General features: G+C 45.9%; 2 protein-coding genes across 2 annotated transcripts in view; one reads left to right on the top strand and one right to left on the bottom strand.

Moving 5' to 3' along the window:
* Positions 1-15,609, top strand: part of HEATR4 (HEAT repeat containing 4) — a 63,955-nt gene extending 48,346 nt beyond the window's left edge. The window contains exons 14-17 of the mRNA XM_043548680.1: positions 1,213-1,291; positions 4,722-4,893; positions 7,726-7,784; positions 14,054-15,609. Coding sequence (XP_043404615.1) covers positions 1,213-1,291; positions 4,722-4,893; positions 7,726-7,784; positions 14,054-14,155 — 412 coding nt within the window. The 3' untranslated portion in view covers positions 14,156-15,609. The remainder of the gene's footprint in view (positions 1-1,212; positions 1,292-4,721; positions 4,894-7,725; positions 7,785-14,053) is intronic.
* Positions 7,812-21,006, bottom strand: RIOX1 (ribosomal oxygenase 1). The gene is made up of 2 exons (XM_007055786.4): positions 21,001-21,006; positions 7,812-9,634 (listed from the first exon to the last, which is right to left on the bottom strand). The coding sequence occupies exon 2, from the start codon at positions 9,609-9,611 to the stop codon at positions 7,857-7,859; it is 1,755 nt and encodes a 584-aa protein (XP_007055848.2). The 5' UTR covers positions 9,612-9,634; positions 21,001-21,006; the 3' UTR covers positions 7,812-7,856.
* Positions 21,007-21,419: the final 413 nt, after the last annotated feature.

Genomic DNA, 21,419 nt, shown 5'->3' with positions numbered 1-21,419 from the left:
GTCTCTAAAACCTACCTTTCAAAGCAGCTGACATTTGCCCCCTGGGGTTGGGGGAAGATTGAAGGAGGCACAAGTGTTCTGTCACACCACTATTCCAACTCCCCGTATCCACTTCATGAAGCTCTTAGACTCAATATCTGCCAAGACTTCTGGAGATAGTTCCATGGGTACCATAATTAAATCCCTCCTCTCACTCAGCTTGCCCAGCCCATTCCACACTTGATGTTGGATGTCTTACTAAAGTAGGGAGGATTGGGCAGACTTTTCTATTTGAACATAACTTCTCAAGGGAGACAGACTATCAATACCCCAATTCCATGATTCTTGAACTGTGGTCCATGGAGCACATGCTAGTGGTTTGGGGAGAGTGGGCAAGTCATATGGTGTCAGCTATTGTCTTTGTCCAACATTAAATGAAGCAAAAAAGATTTTCCCAATATTGATTTTTTTTGCATATAAATGATTGTCACAGTAGTCACTGGTATGTTCTGAGGGCCCAAACAGGAAGGTAAGTATAGGAAAATCTCTCTATTAAGTTGTGCTGACAAAAGATGCTATCAGATCATTAAAGACCAGGGTCCTATTCTGTTTTCATTGATGCCAGTTTTACATTAGTGTGACTCTGTTGGCTTCAATAGTTACACCATAGCTATACCTATGGTAACTGAGATCAGGGCCACAAGTGGTCAAGATCATCAGTTTTACTTCTCATCTGAAAGTGTGCCCCAGCATCATGTCCCCTAACATGCTATGGCTTTGCTTCAGTACCAATGCAAAGAGAGGGGGGATCCTTAAATATGTTTGTTAAATCACATTTTTAAATATATATGTATTCAGTTACTAACACTCTTCTAGCAGCACTTAACAAATCATTAACGCTGGTTATCTTACCTCCTTGCTCCCCTCACTCATCTACTACCTCTATGCAATTCTGTACTCGCTCCCCAGCCAATCCTCTGAAGCCTGGACCAACTGGTGGGCCAACCCATGCCAATGTGGGAACACTATCCCTTCCTTCATCAGGTCACAGTGATAGCTGCTGCTTGTACCACTTCACATGTATATGTGAGGCAAATGAGAGAAGGCAGCACAGATTGGAAGACTTGGCTGGTTCCCAGGTAGCATGTTAACTACATTGCTTTTTGTGGCTCTTGCTTTTTCTTCAAACTTCTGCTGTGCATAAGTAACAAGTCTTTTATCACTTCTGTTTAGGGAAATGAATAAAGCTGTGAAGATTTTCAATTTTCAACATACAGAGGAACAGGAAATGATTCAGAAGATCAAGAATGAGGTGAAGAGACATCGAGAGCCCAGCTCATAGAGGAAATGTGGTCAGGGCTTTTGGTTGGAAGATAGGGGAATACAACTTCATATTTAGAGATGGTTAGAAGGCAGCTGATCTCTCTCCCCCAGACACACAGCTAATAAATTTGAGGGGAAGGAGGTGTCACCATCTCAGCTAGAGGATGGATGTTCCATGGGGTGGCCAACCTGTGGCTCCGGAGCCACATGTGGCTCTTCAGAAGTTAATATGCGGCTCCTTGTATAGGCACCGACTCTGGGGCTAGAGCTACAGGCGCCAACTTTCCAATTTGCCAGGGGGTACTCACTGCTCAACCCCTGGCTCTGCCACAGGCCCTGCCCCCACTCCACCCCTTCCCGCCCCCTCCCCTGAGTCTGCAGTACCCTCGCTTCTTCCCCCGCCCCGCCCCCCAAGCCTCCTGCACGCCACTAGACAGCTGATTGGGAGGTGCGGGGAGGGAGGGAGAGGTGCTGCTCAGTGGGGCTGCCAGTGGGTGGGAGGCACTGTGAGCGGGTTGGGGGAGCAGTTAGGGGGCTGCTGACATATTACTGTGGCTCTTTGGCAATGTACATTGGTGAATTCTGGCTCCTTCTCAGGCTCAGGTTGGCCACTCCTGCATTAGAGCTTGGTCAAGAGATAGTAAATGACATCACTTAGGCGGGGGAATAAGATCTAACGTGGATAAAGTCTCACTGTGACATAATGCCCCAGCATCTGCAGCTCAAGACTGCATTGGCCTTTTTTTATCATCATATCACACTGCAGCCTTGGATTAATTTACTGACCGCTTCTCAGAATTGGAATAGTAAGTATTGCTTCAGGGAGAAGTCAGCACAGAGAAGAATTTCAAGTCTCTGTCCCAGGTGCATGTGATCACTCATACTATGTGCACTATACAGCATTCTATCTAACGTTAGGCACAACCACATTCAGAAAGAACTGAATATAAAATATTTCTCATTTTCCTCCTTAAAAATGGGGATTCTTTTTAAATTGTCAAATAATGCTTTCTCCTAGTTATATGTAGTCCAGCATATATTCAGGGCCCTGTGTAATATGTGGCTGTACTTCATCATTCCATCTTTTCCCCCTGGGGCATAGCCACAGGTGGGGCTAGGTGAGCCACGGCCCACCCACTCAGCATCCAGGCCCACCCAAATCTGAGTAGGGGTTTGGTGCTGCCACAGCGGTCCAGAGAGTCACTGGGACACCTGAAATCCAGGGCGGAGCTATGCGCCTGCCCTTCAGAAATCTACGCTTCGGCAGCTCTGCCTTGCCATTTTCTGAGCCGCCCCATGCACGTGCCCAGCTCAGCAGGTGAAGCCCTGTGTCTGGGGGCACCAGGGCTAGGAAGAGGGGGTGGTGTCAGGGGAGAAGCTGAGCTAGCACAGTGTGTCATTGCCTGTGCACCCGAAAGTTGGGGCCCACCCAGATTTCCACTCCTAGCTACACCACTGCTGTATTCTGCAGATGTGTTCTAAAATCTGAACTTGCAATGAAAACCTTCCAAACATCAACTGAATGTACCCAATGCAGTGTTGTCTTCCTGGGTCTGTAGTCATCCTGTACAAATAGCTCTAAGAAAAGTCTGAGCTGCCCCATTCATCTCATTAGGGTATTGACTCTGAAACCTCAAGCTGACCATTTAAATGACGATTTTTTTGGCTGTTTCACTGCTGAATGGTTTGGGCCAGATTGTGATAAATTTACCCATGCTGAACAGTACCTTGCACTTACAGCATAAGTAGGTCTATAGAAGTCAACAAGACTAAGTGGGGAGTAATGCCCAGATCCATGAAGGGACTTGGCACCTAAACCCCAGATTTAGGCACCTAAGTCTCAGTTTTTGGTGCCACCGTGATCCACCAAACCCCTGCTCAGCCGCTGCCTAACCCTGTATGCATCTAAACTCATTGTAAAAGTTCCCCAGCTGTCTTTGGGCGTGCACACTGCTACCTCACTAGGCATCCTATCTCCTAGCTAACCAGATAGGCAGAGGAATGCGTATCTCCCCTGTGGGCTTTGATCCGGTAGGCAGCAATGGTGGTGTCCATCTTATAACTTTCAGCCCAGTAGTAGTTAGAGCACTCCCCGGGATGTAGGAAACCCAGGTTCATTTCCCACCTCCACCAGAGGAGAGAGGATTTGAACAGGAGTCTGCCACATCTTTCAGGAGGGTGCGCTAGCCACTGAGATATTCTGTTACAGGGCTTCCCTCATTGTGTAAATCATTATAGAGTCATAGGAGTAGGGGAACTAGATTCTGAGTCTCCCAGGCGCCTGCCTTGACCACCAGGCTAGAGTCATATTCTCTCTCCCTCTCACTAAGGTTATGTCTACACTGCAGACTTTACAGTGGCACAGCTGTATCACTGCAGCTGTGCTACTCTAAAGTCTCCTGTGTAGCCATTCGATGCCAGCGGGAGAGAGCTCTCTCGCCTGCATAATTAAACCACCCCAATGAGTGGCAGTAGCAATGTCAGCAGGAGAGTGTCTCCCGCCGACAGAGCGCTGTCCACACCGGCACTTTTATCGTGAAACTTTTGTCGGTCAGGGGTGTGTGTTTTTTCACACCCCGACCAACAAAAGTTTTACTAACAAAAGTGCCAGTGTAGAGATAGCCTTAGTGTATCACAGTCTAGCAGGATGTTATTGCAGAAGTGCCAGTGTGCTTATTCCATAATCTCCAAAGTGTCAAAACCCCCAGTTGTCCCCTACACAGCTCCCCCTAACAATTTCTACAAAGCAGCTGTGCTTTGGCAATACAAACACTTTTTGCTTATTGAAAAATTAAGGACCAAGCAAAAAACTGAAATTAATATCTAAACAATAGAAGGATGACAGCAATGTGTTTTAATTTATTTTCATGTTATGTTTTGAATGGACATTCTTGTTAATTTAATCTGGAGCTGCTCCAGAAATTCCAGTCTGCGGCCCAGTATGCCAAAACTTGTATCTAGTTTCCTGTGCAATATATGGAGCCTTACATAATTAGCTTTTCCATCCAAATGAGCAAAAAACCTATCATTCGTGGATTTTCCTTGTAGGGCGTGGCAACTATAGCAGCCCTCTGTCCCATATTTAATATACTTTTATTTTTCTGATTGAGCAACTGAGTTTCTTATGGGCAAGAAAATGTGGTGCTCACACTTTCACAAAAGATACTCAGAACTATCCACTGTGCTTACTCACAAGTTGCTGGCTCCAGGACTTAATGAAAATAACCTTGCAAGATTTAACAGTCCAGCCAAAAAATATGCTTGTTCACCCCTTTACTGTGATTAATAATGGAAAAAACTAATTGCTATTTGCCTGCCCCCCCAAAATTGCTCCTGCCACTCAAGTCGAATTTTGCAATTAAGAATTTGAAGACTTATCATCAGACTAACTGGTCTCCTGTTCCACATTTTTTATCCAGATTTCCAGGCTAAGCCAAAAGGACTTGGTGACCCAGAAACTGCTGAAACTCGAAGAGATTATAGGTCATTTGTGGCAGGAAGCCAACCGAATCTATCATGCAAAGGAGCATAGCTCTGCCCACAAGGATATACTGCAGAATCTCATAGCTGTCCTTGGATCCACTTTCTCTGGTAATGTGTGTGTGTGTATGGATTAGATGGTATGTGTTACATGGATCACTTCGTTTCAGAAGAGATCATACAAGTCTTTTGAGTTACTTATTCAGTGGGAGGAGGTTATATCATTCAATAGCTCTCCCAGCAGATACTGCATATCATTCAAAGGATAGGAGAGTTGTAGATGCAAGGATATAAAACTTGATTTCAGTCGTTAAAAAATTCTCTGGGCTGCTAAGGCTATCTTGCACTGCTTGGCTTTCAAATGGCTGGAGCTAGTCAGCAGAGAATTCTCCTTGCATAGGGAAAACTCTCCATCACCTCCTAGCTACACTACACTAGCTGCTCCCCACAATCCGACCCTTGGTGTGACAGGGGATCCCCGGGCATGTTCTGGCATGGACAGGGAACGATACTCCACATTGGCATGAAGTCTGTTCTGGAGCTTGTCCCAGTGGTACAAGTAGGAGTAGGTTGCCTGCGAGTCTAACTTCCTTGTGGCCAAGGATTAAGGATCTGCAATGGCTGTCATTCAGAAGTGTTCAGAGTTTCCATATGGAGACCTGGAGCTAGAGGCGTGGAGACCCATGGCTGTTTCCCTACCCACTCGTGCAAGAACACTGACTTCCTACTACAACTCGCTAGTGCAGTGTTGGGTAGAACACATACAGAAGCACTTCTCAATCAGGAGAGTAGCGTGTGCTGAGTAAAAAGATTCTGGTGTGTGGAGGGGAAACTGCCAATGTCATTAGGAAGGGAGACAAGGAGCCATCCATATAAATCTCTTCTTTATAGAAAAAAGTTGCTGATAGTGAGGCTTCTTCACTATCTGCCCGCTTTACAGAAGCTGGAACAGAACCCAGATCTGTCAAGAGTTTCCTCACTCATATCTGAGTATTGCTGAGTAAGTGGGTTTGAGGACTGGGACAAGGTTGACAGCGTGGACAGGGAATGGTCAGAGGGATCAGGGCATCTGACAAGACCCAAGTGATGTCCTAGCATGAAGGAGACAAACTCAAAGTCCCACAATTTTCATGGTGCTAACAAGTCAATAAAAAGTGGGTTCCTTCCCCTATCCCAATGACCCTTTTCCCTGAAATGATCGTATTAGGCTTGCCATTAGAGTGCTGACCACAAGATCAACAGAACCCAGAAACCTATCAGTCAGAGAAACCTGTCACTCCCACTTTACACAATCTTTATGTGGGGGCTAGAGGGCAAACAAAGATGAGATTTAGGTAAATGCGGGATGTCCCTGTGCTCTGAATTACGCTGTTACAATACCAGCAGTACAGTGAGATTAAAATTTGGGCTGGTCTTTGTCATTTCAGTACTAAAATTATCATAATCAACAGCACGTTCTAGGTGTTTACATTACATTAATGCTTATGTTAAGCTGTTTCAATTCTACCTTATGTGAAATAGATTTGACTGCACTCACATTTGCTAGATGCAAACATTGGTTAACCAATTCACCCAACAATAGGAAATTTATAAACTGTGTAGTACTTTGGGCTCCACATTTGAACTAATGGGGAGGTTTATCTGGATTCAAAATGCTTAATCATTAAAAAAAAAAAAAAAAAAAAAAAGCCACAAAATATTTCATCATCACAAAATTAATTTCTGTCATTTCCAAAACCCATCATTGTCTTAGCACCAGCAAAAAATTTGAGCTCCTTCTACTGGTGTTGCAGCAGCTACTTTATTTCCAGTACTACGCAAACATCAGTGATGATGCTACCATGTGAAAAAATTCTCCACTCTTAGCGATAGTGTGGGGAGAAGAGGAGTGTTTCTTTACTAAATAGAAAAAGGAGAGATACCAGGAACAAGGGTGTTACTTTTCAAATTTCTAAGGTTTTACAGATAACGCAGAGTAAGACTAAAATAAAAAGCTAATAGTACCTTCTTACTCTTACCGGCTAACATCTAAGGTTACAAGCTTGTGCATATTTAGTATAGTCTGCTACACACCATAGGAGAAATTCAGAGGTCCTTTGTAATGTGATGATGAATACACAAGTCAATCAGTAGATGTAAATGAGACTAAGTCAGTGCAATTAAGGTGTAAAAATATATGTAATCCAATACCCCAACCTTCTTGCAGCGCCGAGACCTTCCCCGCCCCCCCCCCCCACTAGGCAGAAGCCAGAAGCAACACGCTGGGGGGCGGGGGGGAATGTGACCCCAGATTTTTACCAGGGTTTGCTGGCCCCACTTGGTCACATGCTGCTGCCAGACCCCCTCCCTGCATGGCAGCTGCTGGAGCTGGCAAGCGAGGATCCTAGGGAGAGGCAGGGGCAAACAGCTGGGAGCTGCAGGGAGAGCCGCAGCAAAATAGCGGCTGCCTCTCCCCATGCAGCTAAAGCAGCGGCCCCTTCCTGCAGCTCCCAGCTGTTTGTCACTGCCTCTCCATGCGGAGCTAACACCTGGGAGCTGCACGGAGGGGTGTGACTCAAGCTGTTGTGGGGAGAGAAGCACCAGTTGTCTCTAGTTGTCCCCTAGCCCCACCACCCCACTGCAGAAGCCCTGAGCTCCCTCTGACCCCAGTCTGGTAGGCGGAGAATGGGAGGGGGGGCTCCAGAAGCGTTACTTTAACTGTAAGAGCTTCATGTGGCTCGCAAGCCACGGTTTGGCCACCACTGCTATAAAGGAATCACAGGCTGCTACACCTTATTTTAACGCATACAAGGTAAAGAACATATAAAACTAACTTACAGAGGGTATTGCAGATGCACTAATATGGCTGGGAAAACAAAGTTTAATTCTATGCTATTGTGGACAGGCTATATACCTACTTCTTGTGTACGTATCCTTTAGAAAGTGTTTAATCTGTCTACCCAGGTCAAAGCTGTTCCACCAGGATGGATTCTCAGATCTGGACCCCTGATTCAAATTTACCAGTAAGTGTAAGGTAGCAAACAACAGAATTTTTCTAAACAATCAATATATTTATTTTGATCATATTTTAACAATTATATAGGCACCAGAGGTTTCTTGGTAATCAGCAGGCCCTTTTCAAACAAGAAGGTAGCTAAGGAGATCTTATCATCCAAGGCGTCACATGGAAGGGTCTCCACGCAGACATACTTTGGATACGAAGAAAGCAGAAATTCAATACCATCTGTAAACTCAGGATCTATCTCCAAGTACTTGGGCTCCTCCTTGTGGTACACTCTTGAGTTTTCTGTTGTGTAATACAGCAGCACACCATTTCCTTCATTACACAACCTAATGATGCCCTGACGGAGCAGCCGTACCTGAGTCCCTTTCTTTATTGGTATATCAGCATCACGAACATCTCCATCTTCCCACCTGGCTGGAACACCATGTATACTCAGTGCCCTTTCATGTTCAGTTAGCATGGGAGGGAGGCAGTCGTGAAGAAACAACTTAGCTTTCTGATCCACCGCAGCATCAATTGGTGCATAGTCCACCAGTTTCTTTATCAAATTCTGTACTCTCTCTATAAAAGCACCTCGGCGAGAATCAACCACATCTGAGTTCAGGACCCCCATATATTCTAAGTAATCTATAGGGAGCCCTTGCCTGTACTCCACATCCTCCTCTATGGCCATCTGCAAGGCCGCTGGGAGGAGTTTCTCCAGCAGATCTCCCCAGGAGTTCCTCTGGTATGAAGAAACAGTTATGTGGAGTGAGTGTGCATCAGGAAGACAGTCCCCCTGATGGATAAATCCACGGGGGAAATAAAGCAGGTCCCCAGCTTCGAGTATTGTCTCCAGAATGGGCTCTCCAATCACCTCCTGAGCAAAGTTACAGCTCGAGAACTGGGGCAACACCTCTGTATCATTTCTAGGACCATAAACCCGCCAATGCTTCTTTCCTTCAAGCTGGATCACAAAAGCTTCAATGTCATCATAGTGTGGAGCAAAGCCCTGTGTGCCCGCAGGTGTCAGATATGTGTTTGCTCCAGCCATGCTCCCAAATTGTTCCTGAAGGATGGAGAGGAAGTGCCAAACTGTGGTGGAGAAGGCCTGTGGGTTCAGCATCCGCAGGGAACAGCCATTCCTGTAGAAATCCCATACGACAGCGGGCAGCGCCCTGCCAGCAGGATTGTGGGTTTCCCTTGTCCCATCCACATAGCTTGTTACATCCAAGTTGACCCCAAACTGGACATCATTGTCCCGCAGGATTGCATCAAAGGTGGCTGTGGAGAAGAGCCCCTGGTAGTATCCTGGGTTGTGTCTCTGGATCAGGAGAGGTTTCTTTTCCCAGCTCTGCTCAAAGAACTGCTGTGGGGAGATGGGCGCAATCAGCCACTCAAACAGCTTGGCTGCCCGCTGCCTGCTGTGCTGGACCTGACCCAGCTCCTGGAGAAGGCCATGCAGAGAGGGGCCAGTGATGGGCTCCTGGGGCCCCGGGCTGCTAGCTCCCCTCACTGCTCCCACTGGTGCCACCCCTGCAGGCTGCGGTCTGGGGATTCCCTGCAGCCCCGAAGTTTGGCTTTGCATGGGGGCCAAGTACCCCTCTCTCTGCTTCCACTTCCGGCTCCTTCCCAGCTTTCCTCCTGCTGCGCCCCGGCCGGGTAGGGCGGCTCCGCGCTGCTCCCCCTTCCCGGGCCCCGCTGGAGCGGGACAATCCCCAGGCACCCCCCTCTTGCTCTGCTTGGGCCGCTTCTTTATGCGCCTGCTCCGCAAGGAGACCGAGAGCCCGGGGCCCGCCGCGGAGCGATAGACCCAGAGCGCGGAGACACGTGCGGCGGCCTCCATGTTGCCGCTGCTGCTGCCACCGCCTCTCCCGTCGCTCTGCGCGCGCTCGTGCCAGAAACGTCACCGCCCCCGCTCCAGCCCCGCCCCCGGGGCTCCGATTGCCGAGTCCCCCGGCGAGAAGCGGAATCCCGGGGTTTGTTGAAACGCGGCTTCAAATGCCGCAGCGTCGCGGGTTCGGGGGCTTGTTTCTCCAGCTCCGCTGTATGTGGGGCTTTGCCGCTTGGCCCGGCTGGGGGTGAGGCGGGGCGTCCCCTGGAAGTTTTGCTTATTATGCACCATGCAGATTCCGGGGCGGCCGAGGAGACAGGGTGTGTTACTCGGGTGAAGTGAGGTGCCGCTCGCGGAAGCTTATGCTCAGATCAATTCGTTAGTCTCTAAGGTGCCACAAGTCCTCCTGTTCTTTTTGCGGATACAGAACATGGGTGCGCCTCTGAAACCTGCCAGCTTCGTCAGGGATCGCCCCTGGCCGGCCGGGGACGTCACTGCTGCACCCTGGAAGCTGAGTAGCACATCCCGCCTCCTCAGCCGCCCCGGAACCTGCATGGCGCACATGAAAAGCGCAGCCGTCTCCGGGTGTGTTTGTGTGGCTCTGAAATCTGAACTTCAAGCAGCCACACAAAACAGCTGGTGTGGCTGGCCTTGGTCAGCCTGTGACCGTAGGCACTGAGGGGTGCAGTCCCAGCCCAGGTAAGGGAGGGGGAGGTGGTGAAACCTGGCTGGCCCCCAAGAGTGTGTTGCTGCAGCAGGGAAATAGTGTGCAGAAGTAGTAGGCCAACGTTATTTTGTGACATTTTTCAATATAATTGTTGTCATTTTTGCACACCATTACTTGTGAATTGTGAACACTTTGTGAATCCTATTGTAATTCCAGCCTGGAATATTATGTCTTTATGCAGAGGCATGGAGTTTAAGGCCAGAAGGGACTCCTAGTTCATCTAGTCTCACCTGTATATCACAGGCCAGGCACCAAGCCAATAACCAGAAACAGACCAAAGTAGTAAAGTCCTCAGGAAATGAAACTATTGTCTGCCACAGGCAAATAACAGGAGGGACCAAGGTGCATCAATGCCTGAGGCCCTTGCAATGGCAGGGAATTAATACATGAGATAATCTTACCAAGTGACCTGTGCCCAGTGCTGCAGAGGAAAGTGATTAGTTGAAAATGATCAGCCTGTGAGGCATGATTAATCCCAGGTACACGCATGGGCAGGGACAATAATCCAGAAATGCTGTGGCTTTAGAGTCTTTCCATGAATTTTACTGCTTTCCCTAAAATCTAAATTTTCACTGAAGAAAATTAAATTTCTAGTTATACTAACTGTGAAGAAAACTTGCAGCCTTTAACTTGAGGCGCTATTCTCCTATGATTAGAGGAAACAAACCAAAACAATATCACTAAGGGCCAAAGCTTTTCCTGTGCAGAACTAATTTAAACAGGGGTTCTACACATAGGCTAAGGGAACAGAATCCTTCCCCTGGGCTGCTGAAGATGAGCAGAACCAATCCATGGCTACTGCAACTGCTACATATGGGACTAGAAGAGACCAGTAAATTTGCATAGTCATGTATCCATTGGTTGTGCCTCCCTGTCCTGTTCCCAAGAAACCTTCCACACTACCACAGAAGGCATTCCCACAAAGCCTGGATATACTGCTGAGCGAGGAATGGAAACAATACCATGTGACTTAGGAGATCAATAATGTAGTGTGAATTAGTGAATACCTATAGTGAATAGTTCATGAATAAACCATAGACTAAAATTTGTTAGAACCAAATAATCATCAAACAATCGCAGTTAGTGAACAAATTTATAAAATGCATGCCTTGTTCTAGGATAATTTGGAAAAAAGAAAATAAAGCGGGGGGGGGGGATGTACTGAATCAGTTCTTTTCAACTAATAATTCAACCTGTTCTAGTTGTAAATCTGTATTGTTTGTTTACAGTAGTATCTAAAGCAGGGGCGGGCAAACTTTTTGGCCTGAGGGCCACATCAGGTTTCTGAAATTGTATGGAGGGCCAGTTAGGGGAGGCTGTGCCTCCCCAAACAGCCAGGCGTGGCCCGGCCCCTGTCCCCATCCGACCTCCTTTGCTTCTCGCTCCCTGACGGCCTCCCCCGAAACTCCTGCCCCATCCAACTCCTCCCCCAGTCCCCTGATGGCCCCCCCAGGACCCCTGCCCCTTCCACCCCTCTCTGTCCCCTGACTGCCCCTGGACTCCCTGCCACCCCATCCAACCCCTCTTTTCATTCCTGACTTGCCCCCCCCCCACCCAGGACCCTTGCCCCATCCAACCACCCCTTCTCCCTGACTGCCCCTGGAACTCCTGCCCCTGAGTGCCCCCCGCTGCCCCATCCAACCTCCCTTTCCTTCCTGACTGCCTCTCCCGCAACCCCTGCCCCCATTCAACCCCCCTGTTCCCCGCCCTCTGACTGCCCCGATCCACACCCCCACCCCCTGACCACCACCTCGAACTCCCCTGCTCTCTATCCAACCCCCCCCCCCCCCCACTCCCTGCGCCCTTACCACGCTGCCGGAGCACTGGTGGCTGGCAGTGCTACAGCCGCACCTCCCAAAGCACCAGGACAGGCCGCCGTGCTGCCCGGCTGGAGCCAGCCACGCCACCTGTGCAGCACCGAGCACCGGGTCAGGCCATGGCTCTGCAGCTGCGCTGCCCAGCAAGAGCTCGCAGCCCTGCTGCCCAGAGCATTGCGCTGGCAGCACAGTGAGCTGAGGCTGCGGGGGAGGGAGAACAGCAGGGGAGGGGCCGGGGGTTAGCCTCCCAGGCCAGGAGCTCAGGGGCTGGGCAGGAGGGTCCCGCAGGCCATAGTTTGCCCACCTTTGATCTAAAGACTGTAATTGGCTGTGAAGTATATTGTGATATGTTTGTATGAAAGACACTAAACAATAAATCATAGAATCATAGAATATCAGGGTTGGAAGGGACCTCAGGAGGTCATCTAGTCCAACCCCCTGCTCAAAGCAGGACCAATCCCCAATCAGATCATGTTATTGTCATGAATGGAGGTAGGAATATCCAGGGCCGTCCCTAGCTATTCTGGGGCCCTACGCAGCTTCCCTGCGGAAGTGGAGGGACTCAGGCCTCCGCGGGGGAGGCCGGGCTGGCTTGGGGGACAGGGGAACCACCCCTCAGCACTCACCAGCGATGTGGCTGGGGCTGGGCTGCTGCACTTCCTGCCATCGGTGAGTGCAGGCCCAGCCCTGCTGCAGTCCTCAGGGGAGTGGGGGTGGAACAGGGGCAGGAAGAGGCGGAGAAGGGGTGGGGGATTTGGGGACAGGGTGGAGTGGGGGCAGGGCTGGGGCAGAGCAGGGGCAGGAAGAGGCCAGGCTGGAGCGGAGGCCATGGGGAAGAGGCGGAGCAGGAGCTGGAGGAGCACGCAGCCATGCAGGGCATCAGGAAATTTGGTGCCCCAAATTTCCTGGTGCCCTACACAGCTACGTACTTTGCGTATGGGTAAGGACGGCCCTGGGAATATCTAACGGGTAGGGTAGGGGAGTGGGAGTCAGAACTTCTGGGTTCTATTTAAAGTTCTGCTATTGACTGGGTCAAATCCTACTTGCCTTACTCACACGAGAAAACCCACCAAGTTCAGTTCGATCTCTCATGTGAATTAGTGGGACCAATACTGGAATACTGTGTCCAATTCTGGAATGCTGTGTCAAAAAGTATGTTAAAAAGATTGGAAGCATTCAACAAAGAGCTACGAGAATGACTGGAAGTCTGGAAAACATGCCATATAATGGGAGGCTTAAGAAGCTTAGTCTACTTAGTTTATCCAGGAGAAGGTTAAGAGGAGACTTGATCACAGCCTAAAAGTACTCCCTGGAAAAGAGATTTAATCTAGCAGAAAAAGGTGTAATGAGATCAAATGGTTGGAAGCTGAAGCTAGACAAATTCAGAGTAGAAATAAGGCATAAATTTTGAAAAGTGAGGGCAACTAACCATGGCAGCAACTTATCTAAAGACATGGTGGATTCTTGAAGTGTCTAAATCAAGATTGGATGTTTTTTCTAAAATATATGGTATAGCTGATAAAGAAGATACGAGCTCCCAAACTGCTCCTGTAGGAATCACTTGGTGCAATTCTATGGCTGGTGCAATGCAGGAGGTGAGACTAGATGATCATAATGATACCTTCTGACCTTAAAATCTAATGTATGGAAAGTGTTTTGAGATTCTCGAATAAAAAGTGCTGCAGAAGGGCAAAGTATTATTATTTGTATTATTATATTGTTATTACTTTCCAGTAAAAAGAGCAACTCAAATTATATCAACTCAGACTTTAATTCATACCAAATATGTATCTGGGCATTTGATCTAAAATACTTCTGCAGTGATAGTGTAAAGAAGCAGCCACTCAGTCCCTTATCCAAGGTTTCATCTTTGCCTTAAATTCAAATTTTACTTCAATATTTTATTTCAGTCATTTGTGAAAATCTCTTCAAGGCCCTGGACACGAGAAGCCATCTTATCAACACTGGGATCTCACCACAGTGATGTGTCATCATATATGAACAAACTGTGAAATCCTATGGAAAGGGGACAGTCATCAGGATCACTTTGCAAGGAGAAGAATCCATCCAACCTGTTTGTCCCGTGACAAGAGACCAGATTGTTACTTAGCTTAACCTCACATATGCCTTGGGGGGAAGATGATACAGGAATTCTGACATCCTGTTAGACTTTGGGAGCTGTGTATGACCTTTGGCTGGAAGCATGAAATCTGTCTCAGTAATAGGAATTTTTTTTCTATGACTAGTTTATCTGTAAAGTAACCCTGCTCTGCAGTTGAAGTATATACACACTTTCTTTTACTACTGCTATCAGTGCCTATCTCATTGGAGATGGTACACAATGGGATATTTCATATTGGACCAACAAATGATTTTTACATATATATAAGACACAAACTTTGGAGCTAAAAAGATTTGCTCAAACCTTTTTCATCTGAAAATATGGTGGTCCAGTGTAAAGGAATTATTACCTACCAAGTACCCTTCTTGAGAATGAAAAGGGCTACGTTTCTGCATATCTCCTAATTAAAATGGATAGGTGGAATTAGGCTCAGCAGGAAAATATTAAAAGCACATCATCAGCCTAATATAACACCAGACACAAGATTTCCAGGAATACTAACATCTTGGCATGTAGCTGGAATGACTGCATTTCTACTTATGGGTCCCTTTAGTCGATTGGGCATCACACAGAGATTCTAACTGTTATGCTTATAGTGCCTTGTATGGTTTCATGTCTGATCTTGGGTAATGTCTTACCATAACCTCCACCAATAATGTAAAACAGAGGAAAGTATTTAAGAGACAGAGGCTAAGGCAGATGAGTCATAAACTTGACTCAATCTCAGGTATTTAGGGAGTATATATTCACTGGCTGGGAACCACCTTCCTATTAATGTGCTACAAAGAGCTCTACAAAAGGTTTGTCAAAGTATCATCAGGTGTTATTTTGGGCTGTGCTGAGTTATTTTGTATCCAAACAGAGCCCGATGTGGGCAGACTTACATTACAAGGTTATATTACACGAGGAATGGAATTTCAGTTGGGTAGGATCCAAGTTCCAGTATATTTCTATTCAGACCAAAACTTCTACTTATAATGGAGATGGGAGACACCAGGTGACAAGCTATGTCTTCTTAAGGAATTCCAAGAGCCAAAAACTGTGGACTTGCATAGCATTTTATGCCAAATGTACTAAAGTACCCCCATCCCCACTCATCCTTGTCAGTTCTCTCCAAGGACTTCAGGTCTCCCAGAATGATGATATAAATGACTGTAAACTTACACAAGTTTAGGGAATACTGCCTGTTCTGAAATGTCAATTACACAAGGTTAATTCTATGCTAAGGGAACTTTACTCTCTTATCCTCCAATTCAATTGTTATTTCAGCCATCAAGACTCACTGCAGATGGAAAAGGCTAACAAGTTTAATAAATTTCAGTGTTACTATGCTGAATCATTAAAGCCCTTCTGGTCAATAACAAATTTCAATATTAGAATATCCCTCTGGCATATTTTTATTACGAGAACAGTTTCTTGAGGAGCTCAGTGAGGCAGAGGACAAGTGCACTAGGTTGGTATTTTTGAAGAGCTCAGTGCAATTTTGGATCTAAATACAATTAGCAGGCCTGATATAGGCTCCATTGTTCCACACCACAGAAGCGCTACTCAATTTGGCATGCTGAAACATTCTGTGGCAGAGAGATTCATAACTCCAATAGCATGAGGTCACTATAATTCAGGATTTAGGTAATTTAGTAGATCATTGGTGGGGGAAACTTGCTCAGGGAAACTTCCTACACTATATCTGACTTAAAAGAATTTTATTAGCCTCTTGCAGTCGTGAATACCAAAGTCACTCACATACACAATAAACAGCTAAAGTTCATAAAAGTATACAGGACTCTTGTGTAGGATACTTATCAGGGGAGATAGGCCCAAGATAAAAAATTCAGGGGTGAAATCCTGGCCCCACTGGAGTCAGTGGGAGTTTTGCCATTGACTTCAGTGGGGCCAAGATTGCACCCCAGGTCTGTATCCAGAACCACACTTCCCCAAATTTCAGGGATGTTCAGAGCAGGAATAATGATTTAGTCCAATACAGAGATAAGATCTAGCTGCAAAATTTAAATCCAGATCTGGATCCAAAGTTCTTCATAATTCGGGGTTGTTAGGACTGAATCAAAACCCTAGATCCAATCTCTAATCAGAACAGATTACAATATGTTGTACTAGCAATATACATATAAAAATCAAATTGTGCTTTATTTTGGTGTGTAAAGTCAAATGATGGGAAGTTTCAGCTTAAATTCATCTCATGATGACATTTCTGTCACTGTACGATGAAGCCAGTTAGTATCCACAAGGAGCTTCTGTCACAGTGAACAGTAAAGGCATAATTTCTGATACATATTTGTTGTTTGAAAAACAAATGTCAGCCAACAAATTTATGTGAGGATAGCATTGTGAATGCCATGGTCACTTATCATGGCTAGTCCCAAACCATGCTACTTCAGCTGTGATATTTCTGACTTCCCAGTCCCACCAGTTCAAGAAACTGCCCTTGTTTATCATTTAAGCAGGCACCGGTGATTTCAGATGTGCCCCAAAAGGCCTTGTGCTGGCTGCTACTGTGACCAGCCCAAAGCAATCTGGAGTGTATTTGAGAATTCTTAAGACACCTGCTGCAGTGAATGGAGCAAAACCAAGAATCACGTTCTAGAAATAGAAATGACAAATAAGAGACCAAATGGGTTATAAAGCTGCTTTAGAGAAGAGAGGGGGTCAGAGGTAGGCAATTGTCTTCTTTGCTTACAGCACTAGAAAAGATCTCACCTGTCTGTTCTGTCATATCTAGACACAGGTTTTGTACAAGTATAATTATTTCAGTTAGGGGTGTAATTTTTTACCAAAGTGGTTATACCAATACAACAGCTAGTGTTATACTGATATAGAGGTGCCTTATACTGTTATAGCTTATTCTCCTCCCCAAACAGGAATAGTTGTACCAGTATAAAGATCCTTTATACTGACATAACTGCATCTATTCCAGGAGAGTTGTACACTAACTTCTCATTTAATGTTGTAGTTATGTTCCTGAAAAATGCAACTTTAAGTGAAACAACGTTAAACAAATCCAATTTTCCCATAAGATTTAATGTAAATGCGGGGGGTTAGGTTCCAAGGAAATTTTGGGGGGGCAGACAAAAGGCATTATATACTGTACAGTGGTGTACTGTACTGTGGTTGGGAAGTGCCCCTGGCTTACCCCACACAGGCACAGCCCACTGCAGGCAAGGACGCTAGGAAGCACCTTCGCAGCAGCAGTGGCAGCTTACCCAGAGAAGAACGGGCTCCGACTTTGCTGGGGGATGCTTCAGGCCCACCTCTTCCCGCTCCACTCCAGGCCCACCTGTTCCCACCCCCACTCCACCTCCTCTCTGGAGCATGCCACATCCCCACTCCTTCCCCGCCCCCAGAAAGTCCTAAGGGCTTAGGACTTTCTGGGAGGGAGGGGGAGGAGTGGAGACGCGGCGCTTCCTCGCTCCTTTCCCTCCCTCCCAGAAAGTCCCAAGCACTGCCAAATATCTGTTTGGCGGCACTTAGGACTTTCTGGGAGGGAGGAGGAAGGGGTGGAGACGTGGCGCTTCCCCGCTCCTCCCACTCCCTCCCAGCACTTCGCACTTAGGACTTTTTGGGAGGGAGCGGGAGGAGTGGAGATGCAGAAAGTCCTAGGCGCCACCAAACAGCTGTTTGGTGGGGGGGAAGCTCTGGGAGGGAGGGGCAGGAGGCGGAGAAGAGGAACTTTTGCAGTGCTCCCTTGTAAAGTCGCTGCTCTTCCACAAAATCTTACATGCAGTGGACAGTGCAGGCAGCCAAATAACGTTATAAGGGAGCATTGCACAACTTTAAACGAGCATGTTCCCTAATTGAGCAGCGATGTAACTTTGAAACAACATTAAGTGGGAGGACGTTAAGTGAGGAGTTACTGTACTGCTTTAACTATATTGGTATAGCTAAAGCAGTACAATTTTTATGTGTAGACAAAACCTTAGTTATTGTCTGTAAGCTTGTTAATTTTCTGGATGTTTGAGGCCTTGCCTCTAGGTGGCAGATCAAGAATAATATTTCACACACGTCTTTTGATAGTCTAGTCCCAGAATGTTTGAACACAATTCTTAGACCATTTTATATATAATTTAAACTTTCTGGGCAGGACTGATGTTTGCCTTGAAATCTGTGTGTCATGAAGGTGAAAGCAATGTGTGTGTGTGTGTATAACATTATATGGTTTTATAGCATGGTGAATACTGAATGTAGATGACAGCTAAGTATAAATCTATAGGAGGACATTTAAAAATCTCACCACCTAGATTATTATGTGGGAATTACTGCTGGAATTAGTCTAGTGTAATTGATTCTTCTGCAGAATAAGAAGAAATCTAGGGTAACTTTAATGAGTACTTTGAAGTTACTCTGGATACCACTATAACTGAGATCAGAACCGAGCTTCTCAGCTCTAACATTAATGTACATGTCATTTTCTACCACCATAGCTCTCAACTCTCCAAGACCCAAACCGATTGACACAGGCCTTTTTAATATGTGACCAAGACCCAAAATGAGGGCTATAATGAAAAATAGTGGAGGTGGAAGCTTGAAATTGTTAGGGAGCTCTTGTCTTTAGTGGTGTGATGTTTTCTATGACCTGGTTTCAAGATTTTGCCTTTCTGATGTCAATAATTGACAGAAATAAAGAGGGAGTTAACTAGTTCTCTATGGGACAGAGGAAAATGTGAACCTCAGTTGAGGCTCAGTTTTACCTACTGCATCTTCTTGATGGCTAAATGCCTTATACTTTTAATGTTTGCTATGCTGTGTAGATATAGTGGTTCAAACTCATCTGGAATGAATTTGGCCCAGTATTTTTGGAAACCTTTTCAGGCAACTGTACCAGTTCACCTAAAAAAATTCAGTTGTATCACTCAGTAGCATCCTATGCATCATTTGTGCACACTCATATCTTCAAATGAGCTTGTGCTGCTCCAGAGCTAGTCTCACATGAGGATTTGGAGTAAACCTGGCTTCATAATAGGTGGACAGCAGGAACACAAGGTCCATCACAGAGGCTCATCCTTCAGGACCAAAGTCTGCCTGCTCCTCTGTGTCATAGAAAGCTCCAGATGCAGTGTAACCAGTGGCTATCCAGGAGGACAAATTTTATGGAGGTCACTAAGGGATCTGCACTCAGTCTATGGTGTGGAGCTCATTTCTGTGGGGATATCCCCTTTTTCTTGTGCAGCAGGGTTTGGGTGGGAACAGGAATGAGCCAGGTAAGAATTAGGAGTGGGACTAGATAATCCACCGCTACAGAGTTTCACCAGGCAGCTGACTCTCTGCAGCTGGAGAGTGGTTACAACTAGAGTGGTTGGAACCAGACAGCCATTGAATGACTTGGTGCAGGAGAGATCATTTTGGTTTCAGGCAGGGAAAGGGAGCCTAGAGAACCAGTCACAAAAGCTGTAAACACTAATACCGGTGTAGGTATCAGTGGCTAAGAACCATAAACTCAGAGTTGGGTTTGCTGTGTTCATTCATATGCTGATATTTCAAGAAAAGTGGTTAAAGGGAAAGAATAATGTAACTTAAAGCTTTTTAAATAAATAGAGGGAAAGGAGCACAAAATTCCTGTGAATGAATAGGTAGTCCTCAGCTGCTGCTTGTACATACATTCTGGCAACAGGAGTTTCAATTAAACATTCTAATTAGAGCTTAGCACAATGTTAGTCCAATTTTATGAGCATATCAGCCACATTGCCAAGAGCCACACACATTTTATTTAAGAGGACATAAAAGCATGTTGAGTAACTACTTATTAAAGAGCCACAAGTGGCTTCTGAACAGAAATAAATGACACTTCAAAGAGATTTAGGTCTTTTAAAAACTCTATTCAATGTGTTCTCCTGAGAATTGAAATTCTGAGTTTTAAAATGCAACACTTAGCTCCCAGAGAGCCTGATGTCGCCAGGGTATGAGTGCCCTTCTCTAATGGGAGTGAAAATGCTTGATACGTTGCAGGATTGGGCTCATGATCAGTCTAATTTTTTACTTCTTTATACACTGGAAGACCATCCTCTTTAGGGTCAAAATGCATTTGATAGGCCCAAAGTAGGCTTTATTTTTCCACCCCATAAAAGCCCTACTCAGCTCACTATAGAGCAAATGGCCTGGCACTTTCTCTTTGTTTCTAGCAAACAGTCACTTTTAGGAAGTCAAATTAAGTTACATTCTTTTTCTCATTCTTACTTTGTTAGCAACCTGCACCCTACGCTATCATTTTTGCTCTGGCTTCAAAAGCAACACCCACTATGGAAGAAGAGCATTTCAAGCCTGCTGCAGTAGGTTTCCATAAACCAGAGTCCTGACAATCCTTTCCATTCAACCCCAATGACACCCGCTGTGTCAGCACTGTAAGGACACTGGGCAGGATTGTGAAATCTGCTCCTTATTGTTGTCACTGTAAAGTCTACAGCCAGATAACAAGACTAAGAGCTAATTCACAAGCCTGTTTCTCAAGAGCTATTCAGTAATTTCCACACACACCCCCACCACCACAATCATATGAATGCACTCACTCAGTGAAGCATCTCTTACCAGTAATCTTGGCCTATCTCCAGCTGCATTTCTCTCTCTTAGGGATTTTTCTTATCCTCTGTTAGTTTGTAGTCTGTAATCCTGGTTATCTTGTACACAGAGCCCCAGCAAGAAAATAGTTTTTCCCTAAATTTGAACAGTACAATTAAAATAAATTAAGAGAAATAATAATTAAAAGGGCCAGGGTCACTGTGAAATAACCAGATGGAAGAGGAGAGGAGTCTAAACAACTTCTTCCACCCATCAAAAGGAAATACATAAAAACTTGCAAGATAAAGCTGAAATTGTGCAAAAGATGTGAGCCGGATCCCCAGTTGAGTTGTCACGTCTCATTCCCAGTGGGATCCTGCAGTCTATTTTATTGGGATTTATTAAGTTTATTTTTATGCTCACAATACAGACCATCCAAGACTTGGTAATATTGAACAGATACCATCTGCAGTGTCTCTATAGCAAGTGTATAAACACAAAGCTGCAGACTCCCAGACTCCAGCCTTCTTGCTTTTCATGGGAGGGAGGAGGAGTAAGTGTGCATGAGGGGGAAATCCACATAATAAAATGAAAGAGAAGAGAAGCTGGAAGAAGTAATTGCACTATAGGATTACCTTGTGTATGCACAA

Source organism: Chelonia mydas, chromosome 6, assembly GCF_015237465.2.
Source record: "Chelonia mydas isolate rCheMyd1 chromosome 6, rCheMyd1.pri.v2, whole genome shotgun sequence".
In the NCBI taxonomy this organism is placed as follows: Eukaryota; Metazoa; Chordata; order Testudines; family Cheloniidae; genus Chelonia; species Chelonia mydas.
The sequence above is the reverse complement of the archived record's forward strand: the minus strand, read 5'-3'. Positions and strand labels throughout refer to the sequence as shown.

Bases quoted from the DNA above. Each gene is read 5' to 3' on its own strand.
- RIOX1 (XM_007055786.4), bottom strand. From the start codon at position 9,611: ATGGAGGCCGCCGCACGTGTCTCCGCGCTCTGGGTCTATCGCTCCGCG.